The sequence below is a fragment of the Gavialis gangeticus genome, unplaced genomic scaffold, assembly GCF_001723915.1.
Source record: "Gavialis gangeticus isolate Ggan-Ray unplaced genomic scaffold, GavGan_comp1, whole genome shotgun sequence".
In the NCBI taxonomy this organism is placed as follows: Eukaryota; Metazoa; Chordata; order Crocodylia; family Gavialidae; genus Gavialis; species Gavialis gangeticus.
The window spans coordinates 194,008-217,876 of NW_017728959.1; the positions used below are offsets into that span (position 1 = coordinate 194,008).

The 23,869-nt window shown below is 51.6% G+C and overlaps 1 protein-coding gene across 11 annotated transcripts in view; it reads right to left on the reverse strand.

Annotated features, from left to right (window-relative positions):
* ELN (elastin) overlaps nucleotides 1-23,869 on the reverse strand; it is an 83,588-nt gene that overhangs the window by 49,997 nt on the left and 9,722 nt on the right. For 8 of the 11 annotated variants that reach the window (XM_019506062.1, XM_019505737.1, XM_019505823.1 and 5 more), the window contains exons 2-12: nucleotides 14,224-14,277; nucleotides 9,733-9,798; nucleotides 8,859-8,891; nucleotides 5,962-6,006; nucleotides 5,074-5,160; nucleotides 4,114-4,182; nucleotides 3,885-3,953; nucleotides 3,745-3,792; nucleotides 1,287-1,358; nucleotides 1,010-1,042; nucleotides 701-772 (exon numbers count right to left, since the gene is read on the reverse strand). In XM_019506062.1, coding sequence (XP_019361607.1) covers nucleotides 701-772; nucleotides 1,010-1,042; nucleotides 1,287-1,358; nucleotides 3,745-3,792; nucleotides 3,885-3,953; nucleotides 4,114-4,182; nucleotides 5,074-5,160; nucleotides 5,962-6,006; nucleotides 8,859-8,891; nucleotides 9,733-9,798; nucleotides 14,224-14,277 — 648 coding nt within the window. The remainder of the gene's footprint in view (nucleotides 1-700; nucleotides 773-1,009; nucleotides 1,043-1,286; nucleotides 1,359-3,744; nucleotides 3,793-3,884; nucleotides 3,954-4,113; nucleotides 4,183-5,073; nucleotides 5,161-5,961; nucleotides 6,007-8,858; nucleotides 8,892-9,732; nucleotides 9,799-14,223; nucleotides 14,278-23,869) is intronic. The other 3 variants (XM_019506140.1, XM_019506230.1, XM_019506316.1) reach the window with 3 other exon arrangements.

Here is a 23,869-nt window from a genome sequence, read left to right on the forward strand (position 1 = left end):
ACAGAACAAGCAGCAATGGTCTGAAGTTGCATAAAGGGAAGTTTAGGTTAGATATTAGGGAAAGCTTTCTCACTAGGAGGGTAGTAAAACACTGAAACAGGTTACCCAGAGACAGTGGTGATGTATAGTGGGTGCACGGGGGTGCATGTACACCCCCTGAGAGTGCTGGTGCACCCCCGACCAGCTGCACTCCCGCTTAGGTGATGGGCAGGGGAGGGGCAGGCGGGAGCACTGGTGCCCCACCCTACAAGCACTGGCCAATCGCTACGATTGCTGCAGCCACTTCTGGGAGCGGCTGTAGCGATCGGCCAGCACTTGCTCCCAGAAGTGGCCGCAGCTACTCTTGGAAGTGGCTGCAATGATTGCAGAGATCAGCCGCAGTGATCAGCCATTGTGGGATCACCTGGAGGGACTTCGCCCCTGGTCTGCAGGATCACCCATGGGGCACCCCCCGCCCACGGTCGGCGGGATCAGTCATAGGTGCTCCCCCCAACTAAGGCGGCACCAGTCGCCCATGCCCAGAGAGGTTGTGGTATCTCCATCCTTGGAGATTTTTAAGACACAGCTAGAGAAAGCTTTGGCTGGGATGATGTAGTTGGGGATGATCCTGCTTTGAGCAGGGGTTTGGACTAGATGACCTCCTGAGGTGCCTTCCAACCCTAACTTTCTATGATTCTATATTCCTCACCTCACTGCTTACCTGGGAGCTTGGGTGCTTTGATAGGGTATCCCAGAGGGACGCCAGGCTGCTGACCTCCAAAGCCACCAAATCCTGCAAAGACATGGGAAGACTTTACCTATGAGGATGCCCACTGCTCTCCCAGGCTGCTCCAGTGGAGGAGGGGATGTTGGCTGAGGGACACTTGCAGTCCTTGAGCACAGTAAGGCAGGGCAAGGTGACTCAGCATAAGCCCACCAGAAGACCCAGTGGCTCTGAGTCCCAGATTGCAGTGCAGAGCACAGGCTAAAAAAAATGAAGTATAGGCAGGCAGGAAGTCAGGCAACTCACCAGGGAATCCAGCAAAAGCTCCTCCACCTGCTCCTGAACAGAGAAACAAATATGTGAGCTTCTCAGTCAGTCCAGTCAGGCCTGTGGTCGTTCAGGGGACCCAAACCAGTCCATGTGGGCCTGTGCAGGTCCATGTGTGCCTGCTCAAGGAGAATGTGTCTTCTCCAGTCCCAGCTCAGAACAAGGGAGGCTGAGGCAGAGTCCCATCACCTCTGCCCAGAGCAACATCAGCCTTCAGCCCTTGGCCCTAGGTACACACCAGGGAAGGGGAATATACCTGGGGCTTTTGGCTTGACTCCAGTCCCTGTTGGTACACCAGGCAGGACACCAACACCAGGATAACGGAGGCCTACAAAACAGAGCAGAAAGAGCCAGCTGAATGGGGCCAGAGATCCTTCAATGACAGCCACTACCCCTTCCAAGTTCCTGCAGCTATGTTCAAGCTGCATTGTGGAGCCAATGACAGACCCCCAGGCCCTGCTCTCTGCTCTGACTCATACATGGCACCTGGGAGGAAGCACCTGTCTGTGCCCTGCCCCAGTCTGTCTTGACTCCTGCTGTGTTGCACCTGGCAGGCTGGTAGGATGCCAGCTCTTCTGTTCTCTGGCTCAGACTCTGTCACGTCCTGTCTCTTCTGCAATCTTGTCCTCCTCCCACTTCCCACCCTCCTGTCTCATCCCATCCATCTCCTTCCCTCTGCTCTTCTCTGTGGTGCTGTATTCCACAAGCTTTCTCCTGCCCTAATGCTTGCGTACCTGATGTCAGGACTAACCACAAATGTTGATCTGCCTCTGGCCAGGCCTGTGCAAGGACAAATACCAAGGGCATGGACACTGTGGGTACAATCTGTTCTTCACTTAGAGCTAGCTACTGTCTAGCCCTGCCTTGTATGGCCTGGGGACTGCTCAATTTCTTAGGTGATGTGGATGGTTGGATTAGTCTGGCTTTCAGGGACAGGAGCCCACCTATCCCCAGAGATGCTGCTTGGTGACAGATTGAGTGGCATTGAGATGCTGTAGGAACCTGCTTCCTATTATGTTCCTATCATGTTGGGGCTGCTGCAGAGGTTAACTCCATGGGTGACATCTCTGCCATGGGCAGAGGGCTCTAGTCTGAATGGCCATGAGTTTACAGCTGCCCTGCATGCTCTGGGCTGACGCAGATCCTCAGGGTTCTGCTCCTGTGTGTATGGAATAAGTCCCCAGAGCACACCACACCACACCACACCACACCACACCACACCACACCACACCACAAACTGGCCCAGGGGCTTACCAGGGCCTTGGATGTTGGTGTTTTCCCCTCACATCCCCAAAGACATCAGACAATCACTTCATGGAAGTCAGAGCCCTTGCTTATTGAGATTCCCAGGGACATGTAGGCTGTGCCAGATCCTCCATGCCCTGGCATGCAACACCTACTTTTCTGCTGTTGAGATGACTCCAGCTGCCATTTCTAGCCCGTGTCTTTCCTAAGAGCCAGTGTACCTGCCCCTACCTCCTAAGTGGGTAGCAATGACCCTCTTATTGGCCTCCTCTCAGGACTCATAACTCCCTCAGAAGCCCGGTTTTCTAGGTTACAGACTGAACAGCTCACTGCTCCTGGAATGCTGGCTTCTGGTGCTACACAGGGCACTACTTTACTTTCCATGTCACCCCCTGCCAAAGATATGTTTCTTTGCTTTGTTCCTTTTTTGTTATACCTCCATGTCTGCTTTGTGGTTTAGTGCAGGGATGGCCAACCTACAGCACATGTACCACAAATGACACAGGAAGCCTGTGTGTGTGACACAGCAGATTGGAAGGTGACAGAGAGCACAGCGGCAGACCAGGCAGGGCAGGGAGTAGAAAGAGCAGCAGATCAGGCAGCAGAAGAGCATTGGAGCGGCACTTTGGGAGGATGTGGAACTAATTTTGTGATACTTTTTCCAAAAAGGTTGGCTCACACTGGTTTAGCAGATGGGCAGAAAAGAATTTTCTTGTCCCACAAAACATGCCAGGTTTTGAAAACATCCCTCCTTTCCAAACCAGGGTGCGATAATGATGTCTCAAACACATTTGTGAACTGATAAACCATCGTGCGGAAATGTTCTGTTTCATGTTTGGCCTTTTAATGTTTCCCACCTCCCTGTCATACACATTTGCTCATGATTCAAAAAAGCAAAGAAACAAAACCCATTTTTCATATTGATAATTTTAAATGATCTTGCTCAGATGATTCTAAATCCTGCTGCTCCCACAGATGATTTAGAAATGACAAGTTTGTCTGAACTAGCTATCCTCATTTAACCAAATGTCATGTCTGGCCACTCTGAAATTCAGTCTGAGAGGGACTTGCAGTGATCAACACAACATAGGCAGTAGTATAACTAGGGGTGGAAAAGCAGGGCACCAGCCCCAGGTGACAATTTGGATGCAGGGACTGCAAAAATGGCAGGCACTGATGGACTGGCCTGGCTGCCACTACCTAGGGAACAAACATTTCTTGTTATGGAAACTGGTTGGAGCTGGAGCTAGAGGCACCATGTGAGAGCCAGCACTGGGCTGCTTTACAGATAGGTTCTTGCACAGGCTGGATTAGCATGTTCACACAGTGTGCCAGCAACAGCCAGGCTGGCTGTGCACTAGCTGGGTAAGACACTGGACTGTCGGTCACACTGTGCTCACTGACTGGTCCATTGCACACAGGCTGCATGCCAACAGTGCCTTCATGCCATGAACCCTTCCACAGCTCACCTGTCCCTGGAAGCACGCCTCCTGGAAACACTCCAGGAATCCCAACACCTGGCAGACAAGAGAGAAGCAACAGTGAACATCTGTCCAGCCACCTTATCACACCTAGTTGATCTCCCACCCACACTGGTTCTTCCACCTACCTGGTACTTTGGGGGGTTTTACTCCAGCAGCTGCTCCTGGCTGAACCCCAGGCTGGGGCACTACAGCACCTGCATGGGCATGAGAGTGTCAGAGGCTCTGAAAACTGGATCAGCAGAAAGCACACAGACTTATAACCCTCCATGGGCACAGATCCTGGCGTGGAATCTAATATGCCCAGGACATTGTGATGTCTAGAAAAGGCAAGCTCAGGATCGGGGCACAGCCTGCCTGTGGAAACCCCAAGGCCACCAACACCACTGACTCCTCCAATGGTGCCAACTCCGCCCAAGCCAGCACCTAGTGACCCAAGTGGGAAGGGCAGGTACAAGGTGAGTACCCAGACTCACACCATAGTGGGCTTCTGGTTGGCTTGGCCCTGAAGCTACAGGGACTTGAAAACACAGGCACTTTCAATCACCTAGAGGTGAGGGCTCCAGCCATGGATATGAAGCCCAACCTGGATGGATCACATAGTACAGGGGTGAGACAGACTCTCAGTCTTTAGTATCGTAGGCTTCCCCACGCTGCCCTGGGATCCAGGCAGGCCTGTAGAGAGCTCCCCCATGGCACTGGGAGTGACAGACTGTCAGTGCCCAAAAGAGAGAGGCCCCCTGACCCTTGGAGTAGCAGGATCCCAGCTTATCTGGGGTGAGTTCTGTGCAACCTGCATTGCCCTAGCCAGGATATATCATTCAGCACAGCCGTCCCCAAAGTCCCCAGAATCCCCTGCATGCTTACTGCTGCCACATTAGCCCTGGCTCCCTCACCCCTACACTGGTCCAGCCCTTAGCCAATAGACCAGCACCTCTCACTTGCTGTATCACAGTGTCTAGGCACTAAGACCTGCCTCAAAGGGCAGGATCCATGAGGTTCATGCCAAGGGAGCACAGATGGCATGGCAGGGTTCTGGGAAGGGGAGCAGCCAGGAGGACTGTAGTGAGCCAAGGGCATCCCAGATTTAACAGGCCATGTATTTGGTAGTCCGCTCCCCGCTGGAGGCCTGAGCTTCTGGTCTAGTTTGGTTCCAGGTACTGGTGTCTTTGGTAAAGCCTATCCCAGTCCTTGTCAGGAGCCATTTTTCAGTTTGTGCAGCTGGTACATAGCTATGATGCAGGACCAAGGAAGGACAGCCAACTTCTGGGTGCTCTGGGCCATCTTAGCACCTAGAAACAAGCTCTGTGCACTCACCAGCTTTGGCAGCAGCTTTATAGGAAGCTGCCGACCCAGCACCTGGGTAGATACCCCCTGGGTACAAGCCCAGCTGAGCTACACCACCTGCCACAGAAAAGGAGAGTGAACCTGACTTCCCCAGAGCCCAAAACCTGCCTTGTGGTTGGCACCATTGGAGAATCAGGCTCCGTGGGAGAGTTCACTCTTGCCCTGTACCCCCAGACACCTAAGTCAGTGCCCCCAGCTCTGCACTCTCCTGGCAAGTGTCTGCAGCATGCTGGAGGCAGAGATGGAGCAGGAGGTGGCAGGAGAGAATTCCCACTGTTGTAAGACCTGTGGTAGGCATGGGGTGTGGCAGGGGTAGATGTGGAGAGCTGTGGAGTGCCCAGATATCACCCAGGGGGGGTCCAGAAGGGGCTATTCACATGGAAAGCCCCTTCCAAATAAAAGTACCAAGATGACTAGGAAAACCCAGCTGTCTGCTGCTCACAAAGGGAATCTAGGGTCCTATAGCCCCTCCCCACTGCCTGCCCTCTGCTTCTCATCTGTGGGAATGGCACTGTGCCCAGCACAATGGATCCCTGATCCTAGCCAGGGGATACCACTACTCTGCTGGTAAATCCCTGTGATTCAGGGCTGGGAACAACCTTTTGTCTGGAAGCCTGCAACCTGAGAAAGAAGCTGGCCACTGAGGAAAGGAAGAGAAAAGGATAAGATTAGCAGGGCTACCTGGGAGTGTGGGTTCCCAGTCCTAGCCCAACCCCCTTTGACAGCTCAGCCTCTGTCTTTTTATGGCTTGGGCAAGGGGCACTTGAGGAAAGAAGAATCAGGGGTCTAGGCCAGGCCCTGTGAGCACAAGAGCAGTGCTCAGTGTCCCCAAGGACCCTGGACTATCTGTGTACTCACCGGGTTGCAGACCAAGTGCCCCAAATCCCCCAAGGCCTCCAACTCCTGGAAAGAGAAATTAAATGAGAAGGGAAGACATGAGCAGGCATGTGTGCCAAGGAGAAAGGCTGCCTGGCCTAGTCTGTGGGGTAGGGAGGGACAGGGGGTGTGAAGCTCTGCTCAGTGTGTTCAGCCAGCTCTGAGCAAACACAACAGCAGTTTTGAGCACTGCTATCTGGGGCATGTCCAGTCGCCAACACTGGAAACATGAAGAGGACTGGGAAGGATGCTGTTTTATTGCTCCCCCATCTCCTCTCCCAGCCTGAGTCCTGAAGGGCCTGGCTCCCTGTATAAGGCCAGGGAGGCCCCGGCTTTTCAGCCTGCACTCTGCACCCTTCCTGGACCCCATGTTCCTCTGTGGTGTGAACCCTCTTACAGCTTCCAGGGACTGATACCATGGTGACTGCAGGAGCCTCTTGGGCTCTGTGGAGTCTCCTTGCTGTCCCCCTGCTAGTCAGGGATAGGAAAAGCAAAGAGCCAGCTCACACGACTTCCCCAGAGCTGCCATCTTCTCAAAGAGACTTGCAGCCTCAATTTGCAACAAAAATAACCTTAGCTGTGTGAGGTTGTGCACCAAGAGTCTGAACCATAAGCTCTGAGGGGGCAAAGTACTTTTTTTCCCTTTCTAGTGGTGCTTGTCCTTTGAGCAAGAGGATGGGAAGCTCAGTGGCAATGCTGTTGGCTGCTCACAGCACACAAGGGAGGAGGGTCGCCTTACAGTAGGGCTCTGCTGCTGTCAAAGCCTTTTTTTGTTGGCCACTCTAGTGGATGGAGCATGGGAAGGATCAAATCCCAGACTGCTGGGGCCAGGACAAGGCCAACCCAGGCCCATGCTGGGGGTGACTGGTCTGGCCTGCTCCCTTTGCCCCACGGCCTCTGTGCTCCCCCAGGTACTGCCTGGCCCACCCCCTTCCCTGCCCCTCTCTAAGCTCTGTCCTAACTCCTCCCAGCAAGATCAGTGATGGGATTGAATTTGAAATGTTTATGACTGTGGAACAAGTCCCTCTGGCTGGGGAAGACGCAGCCTTCCAACATCTGGGCCTAATCATCTGCTTGCTCCCTCCAGGCACAAATTCCACTGCCCTTGGCTCATGCACGCTAACAACGCTTAGGCTGGGACTTCACAGCTACACAGCGTTTGTTTTTAATTATGCAGAAATAAAGGGCTTGTTTTTCTTTCCACAAACTGAAATCTGAGTAAATGGGGCTTCCAGGGAGCCTCCTTGTGCTGGCCTGCCTGCCGGGAGGCAAATGGACAGGCCCCAGGGCCAATCATGCCACTGGCTGCCTGTGCTTTGGGGATGCTGGAGTCAGGCAGGCCAGGGGGATCACACAGAAGGGTTTGGGCTGCTCAGCAAGGGGCTGGAAGGTCAGGTTTGGAGCCGAGTCTACTTCTGGCCCAGTCCAGTTGTCCTGACCTAGCCTTTCTGCTTGAGCCCTAACTTCCTGTGACCCCTGCCCCATCTCCCAATACCAAGATGGCTGAGGGCCTCCCCATTCTCTCCATGATTGATATTCTGTAGCAGTGACAATGGAATGGCCCCAAGCCCTGTAAGACTCAATTCCCTTGGGCCAGGAGGATCATGGTGGGGCAGGATCAAAGACACTGTGCAACCCATGGCAGGGAGAACCTGATAGGAGCAGTACCTAGCCCAACCCAGCCAATATAGGAAAGGCACGGTGGCAGCCCTCCTGCTGCATCCAAAGGGTTCCTCACCAGTTCCTCACCAGTTTGCCCTGAGTGGGGATGGGCAGTCCCTGATGCCCAGGGCACAATATCTCAAGCACCAGTTTTGAAATGCAGCAGCCCATTTGGGCTCCGGGGCCAAGCATTAGTCATGTGAGGCACTCACTAGATGATCCCCAGCACCAAGTAGAAACGGCTTTGCTACCCCTAGGGTAGGCAAAGCCAGGAAGAGCTATCTAATGGACCTGGGCAGAAGAGGCTGAATTCCTTGCAGGTTCCTTTCCCCACAGTTCCTGGGGAGCTCACTGCCGAGCAGTGCTGAGCATCCTCAGGTGGGAGGCCCATGCCTCACTGTAAATGGAGCCTTTGAACAGCAGGTGCCTCATGCTTTCATGCATGGCTCAGCCTTAGCAGCATGGTTCCAAGCAAAGGCATGAGGTTGCGTGGTTTGCTGGAAGTGAACTCCCTGACAGACCTTTTGCCAGCTTTGCAAGGGCACAGTTGCTTGGCAGCAGCTGGCTCCGGCATAGCCCTAAAACTGCTGCAGTTTTACATCTTTACATCTTTCCAGATACAGGCAGCCTTGGTGCCCTGGAGTTCCATCCTCCATGGCCCCAGGATGCATCCAAGATAAGTGATTTGCAGACCAGCATACAGATGTCTGAGGGGGTCTCAGGAGCCTTGCCCAGCTCCCTGCTCTTCCCAGCCTCCCTGTATGTATCCAGATACCAAGGGAGTGCAAAGTTCTGACTCCCTTTCCATGCCCCAGTAATCAGCATTTAACTACAGGCTAAGTGAAGCCTAATGAACATGTGCTAATCCTTTATTCAGGCCTCCCTGGCAACAGGAGTTGCTGCTTGGAGCCAGTGCCCTGCGGTTTCCAGTCCCTGAAGGATCATCCAGCCATGACCACCCAGGGTCAGGAGTCCTGTTTTGAATGGGAGGGAACAAATAATCACAGGCTGGCAGCTCCACTATGGGTTGGGAAACAGGTTGTCTGCTCTGCCCACAATGTTAAGGCAGTCCCCTGAATGCTCAGTCTTTCCCTCATCCCTAAGTTATCTGAGAGAATCAAGGATTATCAGCAGCAGCTGATAGTAGCCTCCATGCCCTTGCTATCGCAGACCTCCCAGAACCAGCAAGAGAGATGGGATGAGGAAACAACTCTTACCTGGCTTGGGAGGTTTTCCTCCAGCACCAAGCCCTGAAAAAAAAGCAACACCCCAAACCATTAGGCAAATGTGAGGAGGGACAGAAGTGGGAGTACATGGGGAATTGTGTCACAGCAGGTGGCTGGCCTGGCAGAGAGGAGAAGAGTCAGATGCCAGATCACATGTGCAGGGACCCACAGCCCTTGGGAGCCTTGGCATCACCTCCTTTGGCCTGTGAGCTGCAAGCTGTAGCCAGTTGCAGCTCACAGGCCAAACAGGTCATAGGGATCACTTCATCTGAACCCCATGTATAGACTGCCCTGAAGTCACTCCTATTTGGAGTAGTGTAGAAGTGATGGTGTAGTCATGATGGTCCAGAAATTATGTGAGACCAGCAGTGACCTGAAAAAGAATGACTTGCATTCAAAAGCTTGTGTAGCCAATCCTAACTAGACAGGTGGTCCAATAAAAGATACCACCCTAAGAAATGCTTGCTCCTGTTTGAACTAAGGGAAAAACATCTCACCCTGACTCTATGGCACATGCTGTGTTAAAAACCATTAAAAACATACACCTTATTTCTTCTCTGAAATTGCCGGGCCTCTTTCTGTCTTGTCTGCTAGACTGAAGAGGCCTCTCCCCTAGCAGAAGCCAAGCCATGTGCCAGCACCCTGACCAGATAAGAGACCCCACACCTGGGAAGACACCTCTGTTTCAAAGTGCTCTGTACACAGGAAAGGCTTTTCCCTCCTTGGGGAGACAGCAGGTACATCCATGCCCAAGTGAGGTGCCTGTTCATCTTTCCTACCAGTGAGGCCAATCATCAGGCATGGGGTATGGGTTCTCCTTTTGCCTCAGAGCAGCCATGCATGAAGGAATGGTTTGGATACTCACCTGCACCCCCAAGGCCTACTCCAGCTCCTATTCCACCTGCTCCCAGGCCTCCTACTCCAGCAGCTCCTGAAAAGACCAGCACATCCTTATTGCCCTACCAACACCAGAATTGCTAGGATCCTTGCCCCAGAGTGATCGGTACCTGGGTATCTTTTTAGGAGTGAAAACAGACCCTCTATTCATGGGTCTGGTACCTACATTCCCAAACCAAAGGCCCAGGAAAGGAGGTGGGAGGGGTGGGGGCTTGGATAGCCCACCCACTGCCAGCCTGAAGTCCTCCCTCTGAGTGGTCTCCATGCCTGCTCCCATGGGCTGCCCCAAGTGAGATTGCTCTGCTTGGGGAATGGGTAGAGAAAGGTCAGCATCACACTGAAGCTCCAGCCTCCTCAGCCCAGCTTCCTCCAAGCCAGGATGGCGGAAGAGGAGGCCAGGATAAAAGGCTGTTGCTGAGGCCATCCAGCCAGACAGCACCCTCCCATGTTGCTCCCTGGCAGAGAAAGGCACTGACCTCCAGCAGGACCACAGTGGCTCCAGATGCCCAACTAAAAATAAGACAAACCACAGCAGAGCCTATGGCTTACTAACCTGCAGGACTCCCTGACCCCAGGCTTCTGAGTTCAGGGCCAATAGACCCAGGTGCAGAGACTGAGACTACAAACTAGGCAGCATGACAAAGGGAACTCTGTAAAAAAGGGGCGCACTAAAGGGTTAATTTCCCAGGCTGCCACTGTAGGGAAAAACTGAAAAGACACCTGCCTTTTATTGTACACCTGTAACTGAATTCTGTGTCTGCCAAGGCTGATGACGGGGCACCCTGAGCTCCAGGACTCCCTAGAGGCATCCTGGAGATACAGAATATCCTCATGGCAGTGTGGAACACTGTCAAGGATGCCACACAGCTGTGGTGAGACTGTGGGATGGGGCAGTCTGCCTGTCCTGGGGGATAGACTCTGGCTATGATTTGATCCAGGTGACAGACCGAGGCCACAGAATGACCTCAGTGATGATGGGCTACAGCATGACACAGGTGATGGGGACAGGGAGAAAATAGCCCTACCACCTAGACTACTGTCAAATCTATAATGTAAACTGTACATAAGACTACCATCAAAGGAGAACCAGTTAGATATCTGAAATATGTATATACTAAAGCAAGAAGCATGGGGAATGAACAGGAAGAATTTGTGGTCCTAGTACAATGATGGTACTACAAGGAATGATGATGTAACTACAATGAGGAATGATGATGTAACTGGGATTACAGAGGTGTGGTGGGATAGTTCATATGACCTGAGTATGGTCACAGATGGGTGTAATCTGTTCAGGAAGGATAGGCAGGGGGCAAAGAAGGAAGTGCTGCCGTATATATAAAGGTGATGTACACATGTTTGGAGGGGCAGTACAAAATGGAAGATAGGCCTGCTAAAAGCCTGTGAGTAAAGGTCAGAGGGGTGAGCAGCAGAAGAGATGATATGGTGGGCATCCACTATATGCCACCAAACAGGTAGGAAGAGGTGGATGAGGCCTTCTTAAACAAATGACGGAGGCTTCTAAATCATAGGACCTGGTGCTCATGGTGGGCTTTAATTTTCAGGACAACTGCTGGGAGGGAAATACAGCAGTGCACAAGCAGTCCAGCAGATTCATGGAGTATATCAAGGATAACTTCTTGATACAGATGGTAGAGAGGCCAACTAGGGGGGAAGCTCTTCTTGACTTACTGCTCACAAACGGAGAAAATGGTTGAGAATGTGAAGGTGGAAGGTAACTCAGATGATGAAATGATCAGAGTTCAAGATCTTAAGAGAAAGAAGGAAGGAGAGCAAAAAAAAAAAAAGACATTTCAGAAAAGCAGACTTTAGCAAACTCAGGGAACTGGTGGGAAGGATCCCCTGGGGGGCAAGTCTGAGGGGAAAAGGAATCCCAGGAGAGCTGGCTATACTTTAGGAAAGCCTTCTTAAGGGCACAAAAGCAAGCTGTCCCAGTACAACAGGCAAATAGGAAGTGCAACAGGACACCTGCCTGGCTTGACAGCAATTTCTTCAGGGAACTGAAAGTCAAAAAGGAGTCCTACAAAAAGTAGAACCTTGGTCATAGTACTAGGGAAGGGTATAAGAGTATTGTATGGGCATACAGAGAGAAATTTAGGAATGCCAAGGCACAATTAAAGAAGCAGCTGGCAAGAGACATAATAGGCAGTAAAAAGGGATTCTACATTACGTGTAAGAGGAAGACCAAAGAAACTATAGATCCCTTATGGAATGCAGAAGGGAATCTAGTTATGGATGATGCAGAGAACACTAAAGTATTTAATGCATTATAAAAGGGGGCAGCTACAGATAACAAGCATAGTTGGCAGCAAAGACAGGGAAGGAGACTCACAGCCTAAAGTAATGGCAGAACGGGTAAGGGATGACTTAGAGAAGCTAGAGTTTTTCAAGTTGGCAGGGCTGGATGGGATGCACCCTAGCATATTGAAGGAACTGGCTGAGGTAATTTCAAAGCCATTAGCTATCCTCTTTGAGAACTTGTGGTGGTTGGGTGAGATACTACATGATTGTAAAAATAATGTAAGGTGGATACATAACTGGTGGGATCATCATGCTTAATGAGTAGTCATCAATGGCAAAATGTCTAGTGGGAGGAGATATCAAGTGGGGTTCCGCAGAGATCAGTTCTGAGTTCAGTATTGTTTAATATCTTCTTTATTGATTTGGATCAAGTGTACACTTAGTAGATATGGGGAGGACACCAAGTTGGGTAGAGTTGCAGATACTCTGGGGGGGTAGGGAAAGGATCCAGAATGACTTGACTAGACTGGAGAAATGGTCCACAATCAATCAGGTAAGATTCAAGAAGGACAAGTACAAAGTCCTGGACTTGAGATGGAACAATTGCATGCACAAATACAGACTGGGGAATGGTTGTATGCATTACTGCAGAGAAGGACCTGAAGGTTACAGTAGATTAAGCGGAATATCAGCCAAAAGTGTGTTCTTGTTGCAAAAAACCCTTCCAAAACAAAAACAACAGCATCCTGGGTTGTATTAACAGGAGCATCACTTGCAAATCAAGAAGTGATACTTCCATTCTATTCAATATTGGCCTCCAGGTGTACTGTGTCCTGTTTTGGGCTTCACATTGCAAGAAGATTGTGGACACATTGGAGATAGTCTGGCACAGAGGAATACAAATAATTTGGGGTCTGGGAAGCAGAACTTATGAGGAAAGGATGAAAGAACTAGGACTGTTTAGTCTGGAGAAGAGAAAACCAAGTGAGGATTTGATAGCAGTCTTCAGATATCTGAAGGGCAATTACAGACAGGATGGATATGGGATTTTTTCTGGCTACCAGGGACAGGACTAGGAGCAATGGCTTCAAGATGTAGCAGAGGAAATTTAGGTTGAAAATTACAAGGAGCTTTTTTACTATGAGGGTGGTTAAGCATTGGAACAGGCTGCTTAGAGAAGCTGTGGAAATTTTCAAAAACAGCTTGGACAGACACTTGGCTGGGAAAGTTTAGTCAGGGATGATCCTACCTAGAGCAGGGAACTGGACTAGATGACTTCATGAGGTCCCTTCCAGACCTTCTTTCCTACAATCCTATGATCTTATGGCAGGCTGTGGTGAGAGCCAGGTGAAGAAGACAGGTTACAGCATGACATGCACTGCTAACAGGCTTAAAACATAAGGCAGGGGATGAGGACTGGCTACAGTTTGACTCATAAGATTAGCATCTAGCTATGGCCCTACCCATGTGCCTGGCATCAGATTATGGTGCAACTCAGGTGACAGGACTTGACCTGTGTGACAGGCATCTTTCCTATTGTGTCACCTGTTGCTGTCCTGTCACCTCAGCCCCAGGGTGGGACTGTCCCATCAGACAAGTGTTTGGAGGCAGCCAAAGTACAATGGACAGGCTGGAGCCCTGCAAAAGGCTGCTCTGAAGGATCCCAAGGTGACAGCATGAGTGCCAAGGGGAGATATCCCCACAGTCCCGTCTTTCCATTGGACCTTCCTCTACCAGTCTCTGTGGAGCAATCAGCCCAGGCTCACATGGTGAGTGAGGCTTAGAGAAGAATGGGAGGGTCTCCTGACTCTTGGCTTGGGCCTGGCTCAGTTTAGCAGCTCTGGCTCTCCACGGAGTTGCCCCTTCTGTGTTGGAGGTAAGCAGAGCCCATTACAGGTGCAGAGGTGCTGGCTTGAATGTTAACTACACAGGGGCAGGGATGCACAGGCTTGTTCCCCTTACTGGTTTTGCAAGGCTCAAAGCAGGGGGCAGCACCTCCCTGCCCACCCACACTCAGACTTAGCCTCCCAGTGCTGCTCACTTGGCACTTGCCTGCCTTCAGGGATCCTCCCTAGTTACATGCCATTCCCTCCCCTTCCAGTCATGTATGCACCCCTCCTCCTAACTTGTCCTGTCCTTTTCCTGAGAGAAGATATTCTCCTTCCCTCCTGTGTCCCATTTGGGTGAGTCTTGTGCTTACCTGGGTAATATCCTCCTCCTAGAAGTCCCCCTCCAGGGATACCACCAGGGACCCCTGCAAAAGAAAAGGCCTGGTCATACACAGAGCTAGCCTGAGAGACAACTGCTGGGTCCAGATGCGCCCAGCCCGCATGGCACTTGGCTCAAAGGCAGCATAGAAACATCTTTGAGACTTATTGGGATGGAGGAGCTGCCCCAAGTGCATTCTCAAACAGCAGCACCATGATCCTTCACTCAGGTGTGCAATTCTGGGCCAATCCATGCCTTGACTGTGCCTTGGTTTCCTCACGTTACCATGAGCTTAATGACAGGGACCTGCCCTGTATAAGTGCTCTGAGAGCAGGGTGGAGGCACTGGGATTGTGGGTTGGTGCTCAAAGATACACTGGCGCTTTTGCCAAGAGCCCAGGCAAGGAGGCCAGCCTGTCCTCTGAGTGAGGAGAAGGGCAATCTGTCTGTGGCAGAGCCAGGCAGGGGCAGTAAGCCCAAGACTGCTTCTCCTCTGGTACAAGCAACTGGCCTGTCCCCAGCTCCCTTCAGCATGGGGGGATAGGAGGTCCAGTGCCAGTCTGGGGCTGAGACCCTTGTCCTGTGCCCTGGTCTCTGGGCACAGTGTGGAGGGAAGAACTTGCCTCTGTGGCTTCAGCTATCCCCTGTAACACCCTGCACAGCCGTGCTCAGCAGCAGCCCCAGCACAAGGCAGGGGAGAAGCTGTTTGTGCCACTTGGAGACAGATGAGGGCTGTGCTGGGCCAGCTGCCTCTTTCTGGGAAGCCAGCACATTTCACAACAGCTTTCAGCCTGAGGCAGAGCCCAAGGTGTGGGGGAGGGTGCTGAGTGGGACTGAAGAGAGTGATGAGAGATGAAATAAGAGACCAGGCAGAATCCTCCATTCCCACTAGCATCTCACCCCACCAGGAGCCAGCTCCACTGCACCCCACCAGGAGTCAGCTTTCCACTGCTCTGTTTCTACCTAGAGGGAGCAGCCATCAGCATAAGGGGAAAACTGCATCACTGCTATGAGAACTTCACATTTATGGACTGCAAACTGCCTCCACTGAGTCAGGGGCTCCTGCTGACAAACTCCGGCCTGTGGATTCAGTGCTGGGGGAGGCTATGGATTCCCAGTTCTGTAAAGCCATCCATCTGTCTACAGGGCTGCGGCAGGGCTACACACATGCACGCGTGTGTGCACGCGTGCACGCGTGCGCGCGCGCACACACACACACACACTGCCTTCTGGCATGTGTTACCTTGACTGGGGCAGAAGACTTATTTTAGGGCAGAGGTGTCACAGGATGCATCTACACGTGAGGCTATGCCGCTGTAGTGACGTGCTACCGCGATGTCCCAGTTAATCTTAATCTGTCCCAGTCCACAGGAGTCTACACATGACCAGCCGCTACTTTGCCATAGTGGTGTGCTGCCACAGTGAAGCAGCAGCTAAAAATAACCATGTGCTGCATATACAGCACAGTACAGGTGATTAGCGCGCCATGCTTTAGTCGTTCCAAAAGGAAGTACTAAAGCACGGTGCAGTAACAACATCACCATAGGGCAATGTGTAGACACACCCACAATTGCTTTGTGCCCCAGGCCAGATCTGGACTGCAGGGCTGCTTGTGGACCCCAGCTGGCCTGGAGCATATGGCAGCAGCAGTTCCAGCTGCAACCTGGAGCATGCAGTAGTGGTGGCAGCAGCTCCAGCTCTGGCACAGGCCACACAGAGCAGCTCCAGGTCCTGCCACATGCTGTGTGCTGGATCTGAAGTTGCTGTCATTGCTACATGCTTTGTACCATAGCAGCTGCTCTAGCCCTGGGACAAGGAACAGGGCACAGGGCATAGGGCATGCGGCAGCCACAATGGGACCAACAGCTGAGCTGAGGCCTCAGCAGTGGCAATAGGTAGAGTGGCTGGAAGGCAACTGGGGCTGTGTCAGTCTTCACTCACCCTCTTATTACCAACTGCCGTGTCCACCAGGGAAAGGGCCCCAGATTCTGTGGCAGGCCACTTTACCCCAGGAACCCCCAACTTCTAGGAGCCAACCAGTAGCCCAGGATTGACACCCCTGTTTTAGGGGGAACAGGGGTAGTCTCCAGGGTCCAGGCCCTCTGCTAAGTCTGCCAGAGGGTCAGTGTAGGAAATGGTCCTGAGAACCACCAAACTCATCTGATATATGGGCCACCAAGCATCCCAACCAGATGGGAATTGCTTTTTATCCCTGCTAAGTTGAGCTCATCTTTGTGTGAAGCTGTAGAAGTGAAAGGTTCTCTACTCAATCCAGAATCTCCTGAGACAGTCAGTCTCCTAACCAGGGTGAATGTCAGAGGGAGTCCCACAAATAAAGAGCTATTACAGACCAAGTCATGGCCTTAAAGAGAGCACTGAGCCATCTGCTGTAAAGCCAAGCACTCTAAAGGTTGGTATGCCTGTTCTGTGGATCTGGGTGCAGTTTGCACCTCTCAACCATGTGCAGTTTAATGCAATCTTCAAGGGCATCATCACTTTTTTTTCATGTCTGACTCCTCAGATAGACTTTCTGTTGCATGTGGGGGTTTTTTCCCCCCTCAGGGGAGAAGGCTGTATGGGACTGTACATGGGCTTTCTGTATGTCCAAGATGGGCTGTCTTATTTATATTAGCATAGGCTGCCCAACCTGTGCCACTTGACCTTAAAGCAGCTGTCAGGTGTGCAGTGGCTTTTCAACCCTGTGGGAATTTGTTCTACCTCTGGGGCTGACATTCAGAAAGGGCCTTGTCCAGACTCATTGCTGTGTTGTGCTGAGGGGATGGGATCCTGGGCTGCCATGTTAGAAGCAGAGTTCTGCCCCAGATCTGCTTGGAGTCACCTTGAGCAACTGTTTGGCTGAACAAGTCATAAGGGCCTCCTTTTTGCCTCTGGCTACAGTAGAGTTGGGTTTGGTCAGTATAAGGGGCTTTGAGTGTATTGACATACTAGAAGCATAGGTGGATTAATGCATGGGCCAACTGGGTCTGGACCTAGGGGCCCCTGCCTCCGCACGGACGAAACCAGTGGCTGGGCTGGGCTGAGCATGTGCAACGTGGCAGGCCATAGCTTCTGGGTGCCGTTTGCTGGTTGCCACTGCAGCCAGATTGAGCTGCAGCAGCATGAAGGACCACCCCTAGAGCTCAATCCACACTGCACAGCTCTGAACTCCGGTGCTGCCTCCAGTGCAGACCTGAGGGCAGGGACAGCTGCATCTCCTGTCCCAGGCCTTGGGGGAAGTGAGTCCTATTTTTGCTGCTGCGTTGGCCAGGGACAGAACCTGCAGATGAGGGCCCCAGTTAATCTTAATCTGCCCCAGACCAGAAGGAGCAGCTAGCAGAGCAACTGGTGCCCTGCCTTTCAATCCCACACTGCTTTGCCTAGGCCTGTGCTATGAGGAGGTTTCACTCTCAATAGAGAGGGGTGATAGCCTGCATCCCTACACCTAAATCTCTCTTACCCATGGTTGGGCACTCTGTGTCAGTCCCTTCTGAGATGGATGCAGCCAGGCCTGCACATACAATTGACCCCAGCTCAGCATAGCTTCTTGTGGGCAAAGCCCAAGGCTTCTGGGTCTGGGGACAGCTGAAGTAGTGTCAAGTGCTTAGGCTGCTGGACTCAAGGGGCATTTTTACACATGCTGTGACACGAGGTGATTTAATTAGCGAGTTGCACTAATTAAAAAGTGCCCACATGTCACATATAGCAATGTCCCCATGTGTCCCATGCTGAAAAACTAGCAGCAGGGTGCTTTGAACTAAAGCTCATCGAACATGTCTCATTTCAAAGCGCCCTGCCACCATTTTTTCAGCATGGAGATGGGCTGGAACACTGATACACATGACACAGAAGGCTGCCCGAGCGCATCAATTCCTGTGCTCCAACAGACTCCAGTAGACTTCATTAATCAGCACATCAGAACAGGCTCCCTGCATGTGCATAGGCCGATTTGTTCACCTTCAGTCCCCGCACGTGTATAGGAGCCTAAGGGGCTTAGCTCACGTTTGCCCTAATAAATATGGCCAGCAGGTGGTGCTGAGGCATTGAAAGCTGGGAACTAAGTGGAGGGATCTGGCTCTAGTTGGTCACCAGCTTTATAAGTTCTTTCCTTCCCAGATTTGTCACTGGGTGTGTCTACTTGTGCAATTACAGTGCCTGAATAAACTGCAGAGCTTATTGCTCCAGAGTTAATTGCTCCAGGCTGCAGGTTGAACATGTGCCTGGGGACAATTAACTCCGGAGCAATAAGCTTCACAGTTATTCAGGTGCAGCACATGGAGTCCAGGCGCAGCAGCCCCAACTGGCAGGGGACCCCAGGGGGTCAGCCTGCCAGCCCGGGGCTGTTCACCCCGGCTCAGTGTTCTGTGGAGGGGCTGGCTGGGGCATGAGGGAGGCTTCAGCAAAGGGTTAGCTGGCAGGCAGCCCCTGTGCTGAAGCACCCCTGTGCCCCAGTCAGCTGGGTAGCATCTGTATATGCGCTGCTACAGAATAAATTTGTTTACTCCAGTCTAATAGGGGCACACATATAGATGTAGACACTGAGATGTTTACTGCGCTGCTAATTAGTCAACTACACAGTAAACAACTGGTACAGACGTGCCCATTGAAACCCAGTCTGCTCCCCTCCATGGCCCCCTACTCATCCCTGTTCCCACCCCATCCAGTCAGCACCTGCTTGTCTGTAGTATTCATTCCTCACATCGGGGGAAAGGAAACACATTGCTGTGTGCCCCATAGACCCAGACCCCAGTCACACAGAAGTGGCAAGGGTTTTCACATTCAGACATGCACTGGAAACTAGTTCCCAGTGTCACACTCTTGCCCACAGCCACATACGTTCTAGTATTTCAGTTCCCAGTGTCACAGTCTTGCCCATGACCGTAGTGCCCAGGGTCACACCCTCATCTCAGCCACTGTACGTGCTAATGGCAGATTCACACATCCTGCCCCACTCAGGGCACAAGTGCCAGGGCTGCCACTCCCAGGGATCCTGGATCCATGGATGCCAGAGAAAAAGGCTGGGATTCATAAATTATAATCTCCCTCTCTAGCTCGTACTGATTCATCGAGCCAAGCCAGAGACATCACTTGCTCTCTCAAGGCCATATTCCCACCTGTAACCTGCTGTTCTGGTGGTCACAAGGTCAGGGGAGTGTTCTCAGCCCCCTGGGTGTAATATTGAAGTATCCACTCCAGGCCATTAGGTCTGTCATGCCCAAACCTGAGGCCCCTATCTTGCATAGCTACAGCAGAGCCTGCCCAATACAGAGTGCTGTACGCTGAGCCCCAGCGTGCTTTGGAATTGATTCCAGATTCCAGAACAGCTGATCTCACTTTGAGTGGAATTCAGTGCCTGGTAACATGCTGCCTCATGCCAAAGGCATTCATTCAAATCATCACTTGCCCTGTCTGACCGTCTGTCTGTCTCCCCTGCCCTGGCCCTGCCCCACTTTCCTTCAGAGGAGCTGTTATTGGCTGGGTTTAATGGCAAGGACTTTGCAAATAGGGGGCGTAACCCAGCCTCCTTTCCCCTCCCCATCTCCATCAGCTTGGAAAAACAAATCCCAGATTATTCCTAGTTTAAAAACAAATGGGAAATATCCACATGGCATCCTTCCAGGCCTCTGGGAAGGGAACAGCCAGCTGTGCAGGCCATGCTGCCACAACTGGGTGCAGTACCAGGCAGGCATGCCAGCAACCCTTAGTATGCACAGGGAACAATGCTAACTAAATACCAAGCTAGCACCTGGACTTTCACCCTCACTGGGCAACCTAAACATCATGGGACCTCATATCCCTGGAACCCAGAGTCACCCTCCCTCTGTGGGCACCTTTGGAGAGAAGGGCACCTCAAGACACTGTTTGGGAAGGGATTCCCAGAAATATTCTGAATTCTTTAGGCTGGGCATGAGCCATGTGGCTAATGTGCCACTGATAGGGTCCAAACCTTAAGCTTCTGGTCCTATTCGGCAATCTACACCATGTATGAAGTGACTGGCTTTCCAAGTCTGATGCAGTGGTGGTCACAGTCTTTCCTCAGACCCTGAATGTAGCTGCTTCTGAGCTAACTTTTCCTGGAAAGGATTAGAAACTGGGCTGATCTGAGTTCCTAAGTCCTGCTTTTTTAAGGAGAGTGTCGGCATCCCTCAGATGGTACCTAAGCTCTTCATGTTGTTGTGGGCCAGCACCATTCATTGCCTGATTTGACTGAGGGTAAGCATGTTCTTAGATTCCCCCATCAAAAGAAGAAATGGGAGACAACTCATTATTAATGCCAGACCTTTCATACCTTCCTCTGTTAGCCTTGTCCTTGACCAAGCTGAGAGGTTAGACAGACTGCATTAAGCCTTTAAATATGAGGGGCATGTTCCTAACCCAGGCTCTTGGCATGAATGGCAGTAATGGGTGCAAGATGGCCACAGCTCTTCTCTGATCGCTAATGAGACAGAGGTTAGATCATCAAGCAGTGCTAAAGGCCACTGTCCACTACCAAGAGTCCCGGGTTCAGTGCGACTATCATTGATGCCAAGCATGGCCCAGTCTGCACTTCTGCTGGAGCCACTCTAACCCATTTGAGATTTTTGCAGGCCCTTGTAGCCTCCTTTAGGGGCTGCTGCTCCCAGAGCAGGCAGAACTTCAGGATCTCTTCCTGCTGTGATGACTGCACCCCAGACTGCAGCTCCATCCAAACTTTTAAGGCTCTATCTTGATCAACTACAAAGTCACTGATGACCCAGCTCAGCAAGCCAAATTGAGCCCCAGTATGAGTGATCTAATTAAAACCAGCAGCCTTGCAATCACTGAGTTTGTCTAGAGCAGGAGTTCTGTTCTGTTCTGTTGAGGGGCATTACTAATGCCAACCAGGGTAAATCCATCAGAGAACTGGAACCACTCTAGGGCTACTACTGGTAGTTCTCACTTCCCAGCCTGCACAGTGGACTTTGTTCACCTGTGGCTCAGATCATAGAGCTTCTCAAGGACTTGCTTCTTTGTAAGTCACTCACAGAAGAGGTCAAGTCAATGAGATTCTGGGAAGATGGGTGGCAGCTTCAGTCCTCTTGGTAGGAATCATAGAGGGTGGTCACTTGCTAGAGTATGGATCAGGTTCTATTCAGAGTTCTCTCCCTGGTTCCCAGGATGCTTCTCTGACATAGCTCCCTGCTGGCACCTCTGAAGCAGGACTTACCTGTGCTAGGTAGCACTGCTTGCCCTGGGAAGCTGAGGCACCAGCTTGAAGATAAAGGCGTCATCTACATGCTCAGTTTGCTTTGAGGCACAGGACCCCTGACACCCATGCAAGATTTAAAAAGCTAGCAGATCTCAGCCCTCAGACAGGCATTGTGCAGAGATCCCTGCTTACAGGTGAACATTCTTATTTATGGGATCTGAACATGGGCTGCATTCCCAGCCCATAGCTCTCAACCTGCTGAGACCCAAGATGTGGTGCTTAAAGGTGGCTGCTGTGGTGAGCCCCAGGGCTACAAGAGTGGGTCATTTCTTTAGCCGTGTACAAACCTGCCTAGTCTCATTTCAAAGACTGCCACTGGCTGCAATACCTAGCAGAGTACATGAAGAACCCAGCTAGTTGCTAAACACCTTTCTGCAGCTTTTCACCCACATTTCTTGACTGGTGCTTGTGGCTGTACTGCCTACAAGGCTGCAGACATGGCAGGGGGGAGCTAATCAGCAACTCTACACCTGGGAAGCATGTTTAGGGAGGGGCTGCATGGGACTCAAAAGTCCCAAATCCACTCCCTGCTTTGTTGGCCTAAAGTTAGTTTCATAGCCAACACAGATTGCTACTTATGCAGATTTTAGATCCTACTGCCCCGGTGCAAACTCATTCGCCCATCTGAGCATGCCCTGAAGGAATCTGTTACACGTAAACTCTGTGGCAGCCCTATTTTGCCTGAAAAATCATGGAATTTCATGTAAGCTTCTCAAACTTCACTCAAAAAGAAAAGCAACTATTTCACACCAGACAGTAGCCCTCACACTTTAACCTAATGGTTTAGTGGTTTGGGCACTTGCAAAAGGAGTGGGAGACTCAGGTTTCCTTCATCCTGAAGGGGCTTGAATCCACATCTTAACTTTCCCACAAAGCATCCTAACCACCAGACCACAGGCTAGGCAGGATTAAGAGCTTCCTGTGGAAATGATCTGTTGGGTAGCCAAGGAAGATATATGGGACCAGAATGGAAGCAAACCAGGGGAAACCTTGAAAAAGAGGGACAGAGACACTTGCGGTCCCTACACCTGCTCCCATTGTTGTCTATAGCATGTATCCAGTGTCTACTACATCCACAGTTCAGCAAAGGTGGGGGCCAGGGCCCTTTTCAGGCTATTCTTCTTTGAGAAGGAGATGCTAACAGAGGGCTAGGCAAAGGGCCCTGCAGAAGGGGTTGTGGAAAACAGAAAAAAAAAATCTCTTTAAGAAACTGCAGTCCCTGCTTCTCTCAACAGGAGGTGCAGTAGGGAAAGGATCAAACAGCTGTGGCTGTGTTAAATTGTTACAGCCTATCCTGGTGGCAGAGCTGTACAGCTAGCCAGCATGTCCACAGCTGGTGGTTAGTTGTGAAAAAGCAGGAGTAACTCTGATGAGTAAGCAGTCATGGACCAAGCAGTGGCAGCACCACTGGGATGTGGTGGGAACAGCAGCTGGCAATGGTTTCCCTCCTGAAAAGCCACCTATATCCTTTGAAGGTGCTGTGACATAGGGCGCCCAGGTCACCACTATAATAAGCCTGCCCAGCCCCCAGCCATGGGTCTACAAATGCTCAACAGCAGTACAAGCAGATGTTAGAACAGGGATGGGCAAAATATGACCCATGGGCTGGATTTTGTCTGGCTTGCAGTAGGCCCTTCAGCCCATCCCAGCCCAGGCATGGGAGAGAGCCCAGGCTGTTGCACATGAAGCCAGTCCTGCCACCTCTGGGTGCACAGTAGGGCTGGAGCAGCATGGCAGCCAGACTTGCTTTCTGGCAGACCTTGCAGCAGCAGCTCCTTTCAGCTAGTGATGACAGTAGCAGGAATGTGAGGTTGAGAAGCCCCTAGTCATGAACTGGCACAAAGGTGGCAGTTATAAGAAGGTCATCAAACACTTGGACAAGACAGGAATGCAGTTCAGCAACTGTTAGTGTAACTGAGCAGCCCTCTTCAGGATCTGCTCTGCTTACCCTATATGGGGAGGGGGCTAGAATAAGTGCCCTAAACATAGTCTGTCTACTTTCTTCCTGACCAGAGCTAGGGATTACACATAAACCAGTTTAAGTGATCAGAAACTGGTTGACAAGAGGACCAGGGGCAGGGGCATGGGCAGGGGCTTGGGCTGGGGGCAGGGGCCAGACATCTTCCTGTTCCTGTGGGCCAAGTATATGAGCCAGATCTGCAAGGTAGTGACGGGCACAGAATCCAAAACCACTTGCCTGGTGAGATATTTTGCAGGGCACATCCTGAGACACTGGGAAGCGTTCACTCCGACCAACCATAGACCATGGATCATGGGCTCACAAGATCCTAAACCAGTGCTGTAGCTTGGATGGCCTGCAGAGCACAGGCCCCGCGACCATGAGCAACTACAAGAAGATACAGGAGACAGTGAGGTTGAGGGACATCATGTTGCCTGTGGACTTGCTCCCAGGC